Source organism: Protomyctophum parallelum, assembly GCF_964188405.1.
Source record: "Protomyctophum parallelum genome assembly, chromosome: 6".
In the NCBI taxonomy this organism is placed as follows: Eukaryota; Metazoa; Chordata; class Actinopteri; order Myctophiformes; family Myctophidae; genus Protomyctophum; species Protomyctophum parallelum.
In genome coordinates this window covers 12,819,953-12,832,115 of record NC_139701.1, presented here as the reverse complement: position 1 = coordinate 12,832,115, position 12,163 = coordinate 12,819,953, and the positions used below count along the sequence as shown (strand labels likewise).

The 12,163-nt window shown below is 46.4% G+C and overlaps 1 protein-coding gene across 1 annotated transcript in view; it reads right to left on the bottom strand.

The window, feature by feature from the left end:
* The window catches only part of shdb (Src homology 2 domain containing transforming protein D, b), a gene marked incomplete at its 3' end in the record, with an annotated part of 40,307 nt that overhangs the window by 26,923 nt on the left and 1,221 nt on the right, over positions 1-12,163 (bottom strand). The window contains 2 exon segments of the mRNA XM_083767435.1: positions 7,948-8,098; positions 10,529-10,929. Coding sequence (XP_083623561.1) covers positions 7,948-8,098; positions 10,529-10,891 — 514 coding nt within the window. The 5' untranslated portion in view covers positions 10,892-10,929.

Below are 12,163 nucleotides of genomic sequence, written 5' to 3'. Positions count from 1 at the left end.
TGTGAGTGAGCGAGGCCCCTGGCTTTGTACAGCTGTTTTGCTTATAAAGAAATGCTCAGGAGTCAAGTAAAGGGACCACGTCCACAGTACACACATACATCCTGTATGAGCGACAGATGGAGCACTTTGAATATCATCGTCCAGAATGCTATACTGTAGACTGTACTGTACTGTAATGCTATACTGTACATGCACTGAGCGAGACGCATCCTTTGAGTGATTGTGGGCAGATCACTCCAACGCTAGTCTGCAAAGGAAAGTTAAATCGATTAGTAGCTCTCCTCTCCCAAAAGCGGAACTATTTTCCGCTTGTAAGTGCATAGAGAGCTAGCTACGCAAAGCACTGAGACGCGATACTAGGCACTATAGGTAGTGGAGACTTGACATGCGGTAATTGGGTATTATGATCAAAATAAGAACATTGATAATGGTGTGTAAAAAATAAAATCTAGCTAGCTAGCTCAACCGTCTGGGCACCTAGGCTGCTGAGCCAGCCTGACGGCGTGCCGCGGGTTCGACTCCCGATCCAGACAGCCTTTACCTCGTGTCTTCCCCCCATCTCTCTCCCCATTTCCCGTCAGTCTATACTTTCAACCTATCAATAAAGGCAGAAAAAGCCCAATAAAATCGTACTACGGACCTCTGGGCTGATATACAATAGAAGGATAAGGGGCAGTGCAGATGGGCGCCAGACAGAGACAGAATGATCTCCACAGTGGAAGCGAGGGGGAGACAGACGACATCTGGCCCTGGAGCCTTCTGGGTTTTACCGTCGGTATAGTTTGAACCTCCTCAGTTTTGATTGTTAGTGGTGGAGAGTGAGTAGAGTCTGGCGTCGGGCTGTGAAAGAGATGTGAAGGTGTGTGTGTGTGTGTGTGTGTGTGTGTGTATGGCAGGGTGCAGAGAAATTGGCTGTCTCGATTGTAGTTTAACAACAGGGTGAGTGGTCTCTCTCTGCTGGAGTACATTATGGCCCCACATGGGCTGCCTGTATTTTGGTCGCTCACAGCTCAAGGCTAGCCTCGTTAGAATGTCCCCATGACAATGACCGCAGAGTTTGAGAAGTCCCTCTAATCTACTCTATACTCTACTCTACTCACAATTATTGTTTGGCAGAGTTAATTTGTTTTGTATAGTTGTTTTTCGTCCACTTTGTTGTTGAGAGATATGAGATCTCCAGCGCTTCCGTGACCACGGGGAGCGGAAGTTCATTTCTCAGTATAATCGTCATTCATGAAGTTTAAATAATAAATATATAGCCCTAATGCCCCATGTGAAAATGTGGGCTAAATCTGTGAAGGAACCAAATCTGAAATTGCCACGGTCAGTTAATTATGTTGGAAATACATTTCAAAGGTTTTGACCTACATTGTTTTACACTAGTACATATTTTTTGTAACTCTAGGTTGAACAATGTATAACTGATGTATGGTGGGTGTAGTGGCTGATAAGTCCATCAGCCGGCAGGCTAAGCCTGTGAGATAAAACTATAATGACGCGCACAATAAAAGGACTCCCGTCAAAACAAAAGCCCATACTTCACTTCTCTTCAGTGCACCAATAGTACCAATAGTAAGACGCCTAAGGGCAAGAAGCCATCTCGCCCCCAAAAGGGTGAGGTTGCGTGCACGCATCCGTCTCGTTGACTGGCAGACTGCTGGGCGAGTGCTGGCGCTTTGGCATGGGGGGGGGGGGGGGGGGGTCGGATCAACATGGAATGAATTCTGTATATGGAGCGTGTACACTGGGTTTGATGTGGTCAGATCAACATATGGAATGTTAGAACAGGTCAGCTCCATATATGGAGATCTAAGGGTGGTAGCGGGGACATTCTCTTGAGTGTACAGGGTTTGATGAGGGGCGGGCCTTAGTTTTCGGGCCCGTTGAGAACTCGCTGGCTGCCGGGCGCGGCTGCACTACTAACTTTGGGGCAGGCCCATCTAGAGTTTGAATGGACAGGTATCAGTCAAAAGGATGGGGAAGGATCAACGTATGGAGGGTTTGAGGTCAGATGTGGAGTTGCTGGCCAATATTCATGACATCAGGGATCTCCATATATGGGCTTAATTGCAACAGCAGATCCACGTGATGTCACGAGACCTGGGCACCATATATGGGGGCTTTCCCAAATATATGTAAAGAATATGTGTATAAATAAACTAAGTTAAACAGTGAGGAAATGTGGATCAAATTTCAAGTGCGGTCTACAAAATACACCTCTGGGACTGGTCGGAATAACGTGTTCCTTCCACGTGCTACGTCCGGCCGGGGAAACTCCCCCCTGTCAGGTGAAAAGAAGCAGCTTGGACTCCTCATTCATAGAAGGGCGCATTAGGTCAGTCCGCTGCCCCCCTAGGTTGGCAGAGAAAGTGTAGCGCCCAGGATTAGATAATTGACACTGGGTGAAAGAATGTGTTGCAAAATTGTGGGATAAAATTTTTAAAATAATTAAAAACAAAACAAATCCACCTCTCCCACCTCTACCCCCACGGTCAAACCAGCATTCAGGTGAGTGCCATCCTTTATAGCCACTGGAGGCCACCCACAAAGACACTGCCACCAACACAGTGCCAAAGCGATGCCTTCATCCATCAAGCCCAACAATTAGTCCCATCACCGAATCCAGTGCACAAATACTACACACCTGTCAAGCGAAACAATGCACAGTATAAATCAACACACACACACACACACACACACACACACACTCTCTCTCTCAAGGGGAGCCCAAAGTGCTGTTCACAACAAGCACTATAACTCCTAACTATAACAAAGACGACGGTGAACTGTGTAGTTATGGTTACAGTGCATGAACATGCACACGCGTAACATTAACATTGCCAGCCGTAGGGGCGAGATAAACTTTTGTTTCCTCACTCATAGCTCCTCAGTAATGCCTCCTACTCCTAATTCCTAGCTCCTCTAGGACCCTCATGTGAGGGTCATATTTCTCTTGCACACAACTTGCAGTCATTGGAGAAAATGTACTATGGAAATTTGCAAAACGGCGGCAGGAAAGAAATAAAACATCCCTTCATGGGAACCCCTAATGAATGCTGGATAAAGGATAAAACAAAATGGCTTATGAATGAACTACTAAAAAAGGTGGCAATAAGCCTTGTAAGTCCCCTGATGATCGGCCAAGCTGTGAATAAGAGAGTTTACAAACAAATACTGGTCAGGACGCGACACGTTTGTTAATGTTTACAACACCAGTGACGACATGCAAATGTTGTAATTATCTCAGTTTCTCTCAAATTTCCGAAAAGCACAAGCCTCTCTGTTCGATGATAACGAGACAGAGGGACAATTACGGTACCAACTTTACTAAGCGCTTGCATTCATCTATCGGTGGGCCTTTTTTCACGGCAAAATGGTGTATCAGACACACACACACACACACACACACACACACACACACACGCACTGAGTTGTGCATGCAGGGTGTGGATTGAAAGGACCAGAATAGACTAGACTGTGGGGTAAACGACACCAACTGCCATGCACTCAGAAGAGACTACCGTACATACGTCATCATCATATCTGTGATCATCGACAGCGACCACACCTCAGGGTTCTATGGGCACGGAGACGGAGGTGTTGGAGAAGGTGATAACTGATCCTGAGGCAAGACATCCTTCCTCCTGGGGAGGAGTGGCTGAGAGTTGGTCTGCTACGTCAGCGCTGATACGAAGGTATAGCGCCGACGTGGCGCAAACTGAAGAAGACATTTACACAGTCTCCCACCTGAGAACGACTCATAAATTACATACATAAAAGCCCATTTTTACAGCTTTTTACGACTCACGAGTAAATAGCCTATCGCTTTTCCCCCCCATATCCATTATTTTTGTATTACCCCAGAAAAAAAAAGAATAAATGGTGACGTGACGCACACATCCTTAGCATGTGTCTCTAGAATATGGTGATGGAAGAATGTGATTGAGAGGCCACTATACTTGAATAGCTGGTTGCTGTTTTGTTGTGGATTTTGTTTGTTTTATACAATGCACATGTTGTCTTGATTTTTTTTGTTTTAAGAATAATTTTACACATTTTACAAGAAATTACACTCCTTTCTGGTAAACATAAGAAAGCTATATGAATGAATGAATGAATGAATGAATGAATGATTTTATTTAAGTGTGATGCCACCACGTGGCCCATCCCTCATGGGATTATATGACAACACCTCAAATATACTTACAATATTCACAAATATCTCTAGCTATAAATAAGCCAGAGATGATTCAGAATGCAGCAGTATGTGTCGTGTAATAGCGGTATACCTGTAGCCTACTGACCAAGAACCGAAGGAGAGTCATTTTAGAATACATTTTCCCCTCGCAGTTAGACCACTCAGGTCTTCTGGCACGGTCCTTTTATTTGTTCCCCGGGTGAGAACAAAGGACTACAGAGATACAGTATTTACAGTAAAGTACAGTGTTTAGTCATATATCTTGGCCTCTGAACAGGCTGCCAGAGGAGCTGAGGACATTTAATATACTCTGCAAACAACTGTAAAACCAGTCATAAAATATATAAGCTGCAAGCGGAGATAAGACGGGGACAGGGCTCGAGTCCACCTGGTTGGAGACAGAGTAATATTAGTGAGAGAGTGGCGACACTATAGCGTTGACTCCGGTTGTAACAATGGAATGCGGACGTGCTCATTCTATCTCAATGGGATAGTTCCAGCCATAGGAGCAATGTTTGGAACTATAGCCCATATAGGCACCCGCTTTGCGGCGAGATCAAAGCGACTCTCTTACTCTACAGTACACCCTGGTTGGAGACTGGGAGATGACGTCACTTCTATCGTTACGCCGATTGGCTGAAGGGGTTGTCTGTCAGCGCTGTACGCCCGCCCGCAGCCAACCATGCATTAGCAGGGTCCAGACTCTTCTGCACAAATTAATGCTAATGCAATTTCAAGGGTACGAAAATCCCAGGAGTGGATCATATAATTTATACAATCATTATTAATTGGGAGATCTAAAGGTCAAAGGTTGTTTGAAAAACAATAGGGGCCAAGGCCCCTATTGTTTTTCTACCGTTCTTTTTCTACTCTATTAGGGACCAAGCCCCTAATCAATGATCAGGTATTAAGACATACGTTTTTACATTTTATTTTAATCTACGCTCGTTTGCTACACCGGTCTCGCTATTCTACCATGTCCTCCCACCGTTTCCTATATTATCATTTCCTAATATCAACATTCCCCAATTCATCATTCATTTTCGCTGTATTTTCATCGTATCGTTAATCCCCTTGTATTGCAATTACGCACAAAAGTGTGCCAAATAAGTAACGCTTGATTAACCGATTGATTGATCACAGCAGCAATCTAGCACAGCTGGCCAGGGCATTCACATTCCCTCGCTAACACATTCTCGGGGCGTCCCAACACGAGACATGGATCCCAACGGAGTCCGTTCTGTGGAGTCGAGTCAATTGCGACCTTCAGATAAGAAGCTTGACACAAGCCCACAGATAAAACATTCAGATAATGTTTCTGAAAACAACAGGCAACATCGATAGCTTGGGAGCCAAGCAGCTGCGGTGGGAGCACTAAGTAAATAGGCCTTTGAAGTGGGTGCGTGAGTTTCCAAAATGCACCCTTTTAAATATTAAGCGAACATGGAGACATATTGAATATCATACCAAAGGAGAGGGAAAGAAATTTAAATAGTAGGCGTTTTTTTTTCTTCTTCATGTCCACAGCCTGCGGGCAGCCCTGCCGACGACGAGGTGCACTCATGTGAGAGGGAAAGAGCGCTAATGCAAAAGAAAATGGGAGGGTTCAACGGCGAGAGGGAGGCAGAGCCAAACTTTAACCTTCAACACGCTATTGGATGGCACCGTTGTCACCATGGAGACCATGAGAGGAAGCCCTGGAGGAAAGGCCCTGGGGTTATGGAAGGAGGGAGGGGAGGGGAGGAGAGGGGAGGAGAGAGGAGCAGGAGCTGTGGAAGAGAGGGGGGAAAAAGATGGTAAAAAGAGGAGGAGAGAGTCGGAAACAGGTAGAGGATGATGATGACGAGGGAGGAGGAGGTAAGGAACGAGGCAAGGAGGAGGAGGAGGAGGGAGGGGAGGAGTGATGAGAGAACAGGAGCAGGGAAGAGATGTGGGGGGTGGTGGTGGGGAGGAGGTGGGAGGGAGGGAGGGTGGGTATGGTGGTGGTTGGGGGGGGGGGGGTGCTGTCAGCGTTTGATGTTAAGTCATAGAGACAGAGAGGCAGTGTGGCTGAACGGAACGCTGCTCTATACCTGCGCTGGCTGCATGGGAGCAGCACCGTACACACACACACACACACACACACACACACACACACACACACACACACACACACACACACACACACACACACACACACACACACACAGTGTCAACGACACAACCAGGAGCTGGAACACATGAAGGAGGAGAAATGAAAGCAGACAGAGAGCTCATGACAAATGGATGAGAAACCTGATGGTGGAAAACAGGGTGACAGTCAGACTTTGACGGGTGTGTGTGTGTGTGTGTGTGTGTGTGTGTGTGTGTGTGTGTGTGTGTGTGCGTTCCATTCCACAGCAACCACAGACAGACAAACGTAGAGAGAGAGAGACAGAGACAGATCTAGAGTGACCATAAAGCCTGCGTGGTCTTTTCAAAGAGACGTTGCGTGACAAAAGGCCAGTTATCACTGCTACGCAAACACAGAGAGGTCCGGCGGGGGTTTCGGAGATTACGGTTGATCCTCCCGGCTCAAGAAGGGAAATGAGGATGTGCCGATCCAAAAACCTGCGGCCCCCGTAACGTGCCCCGTTAACTTAGTTTGACCATAATGAAGCCACACGGCCAACAGCACTGAACAAACAGGGGCAGGGCCGACACGTCCCAGAGAGGCAGATTATAGGGGCTGGCTAGACTCCCTCAGGGGGCCGACAGGAGTTCTCGAGATGGAGAGTAAATGGTGGGAGGGAGGGGGGGAGGGAGGGGGGGGTCCACTACATGAGTAGACGGGGGGCTAACGGAGGGGCGGGGGATGCAGAGGGGAGATTGAGATGTTAGAACAGAAAGTGACAAATGGAAATGGATGGATCTGAGGCTAGAGGATTGGAGACAATGACATGGGAGGAAGGGGGGGTGGGGGTGAGAGAGAGAGAGAGAGGGGACGCTGGATAGAGAGACATTCCTGAAGGGCAGAGCTGTGAGACTAATGTCTAAAGCTTACAAATCCGTGAAATCCGCACCCCCATTGTGCCACTTATAGTCTAAATTAGGATGAAAGGATAAGGTAAGCAGTAATCATTTTTGTTCTTATCAACATAACCTACAAAACGTCCCAAGACTGAAAAAGGCATTCGTCTACTTACAAGAATGGTCCATCTTGCCAGAATAAATAGGAAGTCATACAGTAGAACTCCACTATTGTCCAAAGCGTCAATGTAATTCGTAACTGTAATGGCCAACGGGCATTGCATCTTCTTCCCGGAATCAGAACATAACAGGCTTTCAGAATGTGTGGCGACAAGAGGTCAAAATGCTATCCGCTGACGCTTCATAATTATACTTTTTTATTTTTATTTTTCTCCTTCAGATTCTGTGCTAAAAAGATTTTGGTACACACTAGGCTATCTCCATAGTAATGTGATCATGTCTGTCCGATATTTCATAATCCATGATCCAAATGGGCTAACATTGGCTTCCAAAGTTTGCAGGATTGGCCCGTTTTGAACAATAACCTACCTGACCTGGCGGAGGTCCGTTTTACTATGATTTGATTCATTTTGCATTCAATTGGTAAAATTACGAATCAAATTATTTAAATGAACGGTCAAAGTGAATAAATTAAGAATGCCGGGACAAACCATTAAGCTGGCAATGGCCTTTTTTTATTACCAAAGGGGCCCGTTAGACAAGGGCAAATAAACCATTAAAGAGATAACTAATAAACCCACCTGTTAGGACTCTCTGGGCCTCATACGGCTCCATGTAGCTGTTGTTCTCACAGGGAACCAGTCCAAGGCACGGTTCTGCACGCGGGTCCAGACGGGCATCAAACGGATCTGAGTAATCGGTGTCCCTCGCCAACGGTGCAGATGGAACTACCTAAAAAGGGACACAAGCCATATTGGTACAAAAGATTTATAAAAGAAAATACACCTTATCGTATCCAACATGTAGAGAGGTGATTTTACACTTTCCACTGTGAAGTTCTCGTATTTTAGAATAGAAAATACTTCATTGATCTTCTACAACCTGGATGTTTAAGGATGATGGGTAAATTCTGTTTTCTGGTGCATCTGTGACTAAATGGAACATTGCCCAGTGTGCACGCAGTATATGCACAATACATCAATTAAGCCTGGAAACGTCATCTAACATACAAACACCCCATACGGTAACTAACTCTTACTCATTTGTGAGTGGTTAGAGATTATTGTACATTGATTTGGACTTTTATTGTGGACTCTTTCACCAAACAGGCAGAAAAACACAAGGCTGACACACCACATCACTGCCATCTGAGCAAAACATTATATTATGTATTTCCCCAATGAGAACTGCATGCCAAGCATGCCCGAAAATGACTGCTCTGCTGGCAGAAGCAGCAGAGTTGGTTGAGAACATTTGTTCCTCCATACAAGCACAGGAGGAAGGCGCTGGTCAGCTGGCACAGCAATGACAGCATCAACTACAAAGGCAGCCATATGGTCTGTCTCTCTCACACACTCTCTCTCACACACACACACCCGTTCTCTGTTGTCTGTATTGTCCTCTCTCTTTCTCCGTAACACAGACAAGCAGAGTATTGGCCAAAATCATGCAACAACACACCCTCACAAAATCACATCACAGATTCCCTTTAGACATGCAACACACCCTCACAAAATCACATCACAGATTCTCTTTAGACATGCAACACGCCCTCGCTAAATTACATCCAAATCCCACGTGGATTCCGTAACAGGTTATCGATGCGAGGGAATCTGCAATGTTAATTAGAGCATGGACGTTCCCACAGACAGACCCTGGGAAATTAATGAGGGGCAGCAGCACCAGGATGGAGAAGAGAAGAGAGACAGGAGGTTATCGACACACCTCTAGAGTCCAGACCACATCTCTGTCCCGACGCACTTCAGACACACTTTTGCACTTGTAGCATTTTCCAAGGCAGGCCAGGCAGAGAGAGTCATGGATTTAACAGCAGCACTGAAGGTAGTAAAACCCTGGAATATGCTGCTTAACGTACTCAGCATGTGGGTTCAATGAATAGAAAGACAAAGTCCCAAGAAGAGAAAAAAAACACACATGGCGAGGCTCTATCTATCTCTGTCTTTTGTCTCTTGTGTGTGCGTGTGTGTGTGTGTGTGTCTCTCTCTGCCACTCTTTCCCTCCCTCCCTCCCTCCCTCCCTCTCTCACTCCTTTTTCTTTTTTTTCACTTCACAGTTCTCATCGCAGCAGCTGTGCTTGCGTTTTCCACAACCCACACAGCCACATACATCCAAGATGAGGCAGCGGGTCCCGATGGCACCAATAACACCGTGACATAAATTACGCCCATGTTCGGCACCTGACATATCACCACGATACAACGCTACATGCACGGACCCACACACCCCATGTGAGGATGAGGCCGTCTCTCGCTCAGCTTGCTAAACCAAATCCCGTTTATTATTTATGGGAGGAACCAAATCCCAGGGGAATGTGTGTGTGTGTGTGTGTGTGGCCCCTCCCGACATATTGGTCCGTTTCAAAGCCATCAATTACACTTTCTTCCATTAAGCGTCGAGGACGGCCAATTTATGTGGCGCTGCTGACCCTAATGAGATTTATGGACACAGTGCATATTTGTGACACACACACACGTCACCAGTCACTTGCTTAGGAGTCTAATCAATAAAGTCGCCTCAGTGACGGAGAGGGGGAGGTTGGGTGGGTGGGTGAAGTTTGTCCTTTTTCACTAATGGGCTCAGTGCACACACGCCATTTTGGAAGGAACTTGAGTGTTACCGATGATATTAATGAAGGCTCTGTTCCATTCTGGTCAAACAAGAGTCAGGGTGCTGACGATATTGTGCATGTTGGCTCACTGGAAACACTCTGCTACACCAGTGGGTCTCAAAGTGTCCTTGAGTGGATTCCAAATGGCCCGTACAGGTCTGGAACTGTAACAAATGGAACCTTTACGGGTCCATTTGGTTCCATTTGTACACTCTCAGAGTTATGCAGGTCATTGAAATTAAAACGTTTAAGAACCACTGTACCACTGAACCACTAAACGGAACAGAACCTTCATTAGTATAATCAGTAACACCTGTGAAGGAAGTATGGAAGGGGCCCGGAAGTAGGAAGAGTTATTCTGTGTGCCTAGAGCTTATGAATTATCTCCTGTCACGCCACACCAGCTTCTAACATTTACCCTCCATATATTCACTATATGAACTTTTATTTTAAAACACACTCCAACCTTCCTTTAGCCCGTACTTAACAATGCAAAGAAATAAAAGCCAGACGTGGTTCAGGGGGACTCTTACAGGCTCCTGGTGGTCCTCCAGGGAGACAGCGCTGAGGAGGATCTTGGTGCGGCCCAGCTCCTGAGAGTCCACTTTGATCAGCCGGTGTTTCGGCGACTTCGTGTCCAAACTCGCCGACTTCAGCGGAGACCCGAACGCCGGGAGGGCAGCGGAGGAGGAGGAGGAGTCGGCGTTCCCCCCCGACATCGACGACTCGCTCCGGAAGCGGCTCTCGTGCGAGTCCTCGTACGGGTCCTCGAAGTCCAGGTTCTTCTGGAGCCGGTAGGCCTTGAGGATCTCGCTCTCGGTGTAGTCCGGCACGGGCGGCTGGGGAGGCACCCTCCTGCTGCCGAAGCTCAGGTAGTCTTTGAGCCACTTGGCCATGGAGGCAGCGGAGCTCCCAGGACGAAGAGAGAGAGAGGCTGCAGATAGATAGAGGCAAGAACGTTAGATAGTTTTTGGCTTTTCTGCCTTTATTGATATAGGAGTGCAGATAGACAGGAAAATTGGGAGAGAGAGAAGGGGAGAGACATGCAGCAAAGGTTGTCATGAACGGGACTCGAACATGCGACGCGCTGTTAGGCCAAAGCCTATAATATAATACTGTATGACCACTTGGCCAGCGGGCGCCCCAAGAATGTTATAGTTCCTTGACATTGTGTCTGAGAGAGGTTAGTAAATGTTTAGCAGATTAGTGTGCGAGTGTGTGTGTGTGTGTGTGTGTGTGTGTGTGTGTGTGTGTGTGTGTGTGTGTGTGTGTGTGTGTGTGTGTGTGTGTGTGTGTGTGTGTGTGTGGAGTAAACTAGAATTCTATCTGGCCCTAAACAGAGAATACACTGTGGCAGAATACCTGAGCACTGTGACCGGCCCAGAAGAAAGACACATCTTAACTAGTAGGTACAGACTCATTGAGCAGTCTTGCGATGGAGAAAGGCCATCATAGGCAGACCTGTCTCCCGAGAGAAGACAGACTATGCACCCACTGCACACAAAATGAAGTGGATACTTAGACCTAGAATGCCTGTGATAATTTAATTATACTTCGTAATTTTTCATGTATCAGAGGCATAGAACGGTCCCACTTACTTTATGGTCGGGTTCCATATTGGCGGCCTAAATGTGATAAATGCTCCGTTTGTACTCATCCATTAAATAATTCCAAAGTTTGCAGTCACACAATTGGCAGGTGGTGTGATTAATTACCCAGCACCTATCGCAAAGCACCTGCCAATTGTGTGACTGCAAACTTTTGTGTTTCCCATGTCAATTGGTGATGACGTTTGCGGCAAACAGGACTATTTGTAAAATCAGTTCATCGATTGTTCCGGCCCCCCTCGCCCGGAAAGAAAGATGTCCGTGTGCATCTCTTGAAAAAGTGGAGATAATTGACTAAATACACGTTTTGTGCCAGAACTTTCACATGGATATAAAACTAGAGGACCATATTTCACTCCACGTCTTTGGAATTATTTAATGGGTGAGTACAAACGGAGCATTTATCACATTTAGGCCGCACATGTTAAAGTTCTACCACAAATCAAGGAGGGTGTACTATGGCTCTTGTATGTGAAATACTGTACATACTGTATGTAACAACAAGAGCCGTTCTATGGCTAGTGGAAACTGAGCTATATTTCCTAACTGTCTGTCCACTGT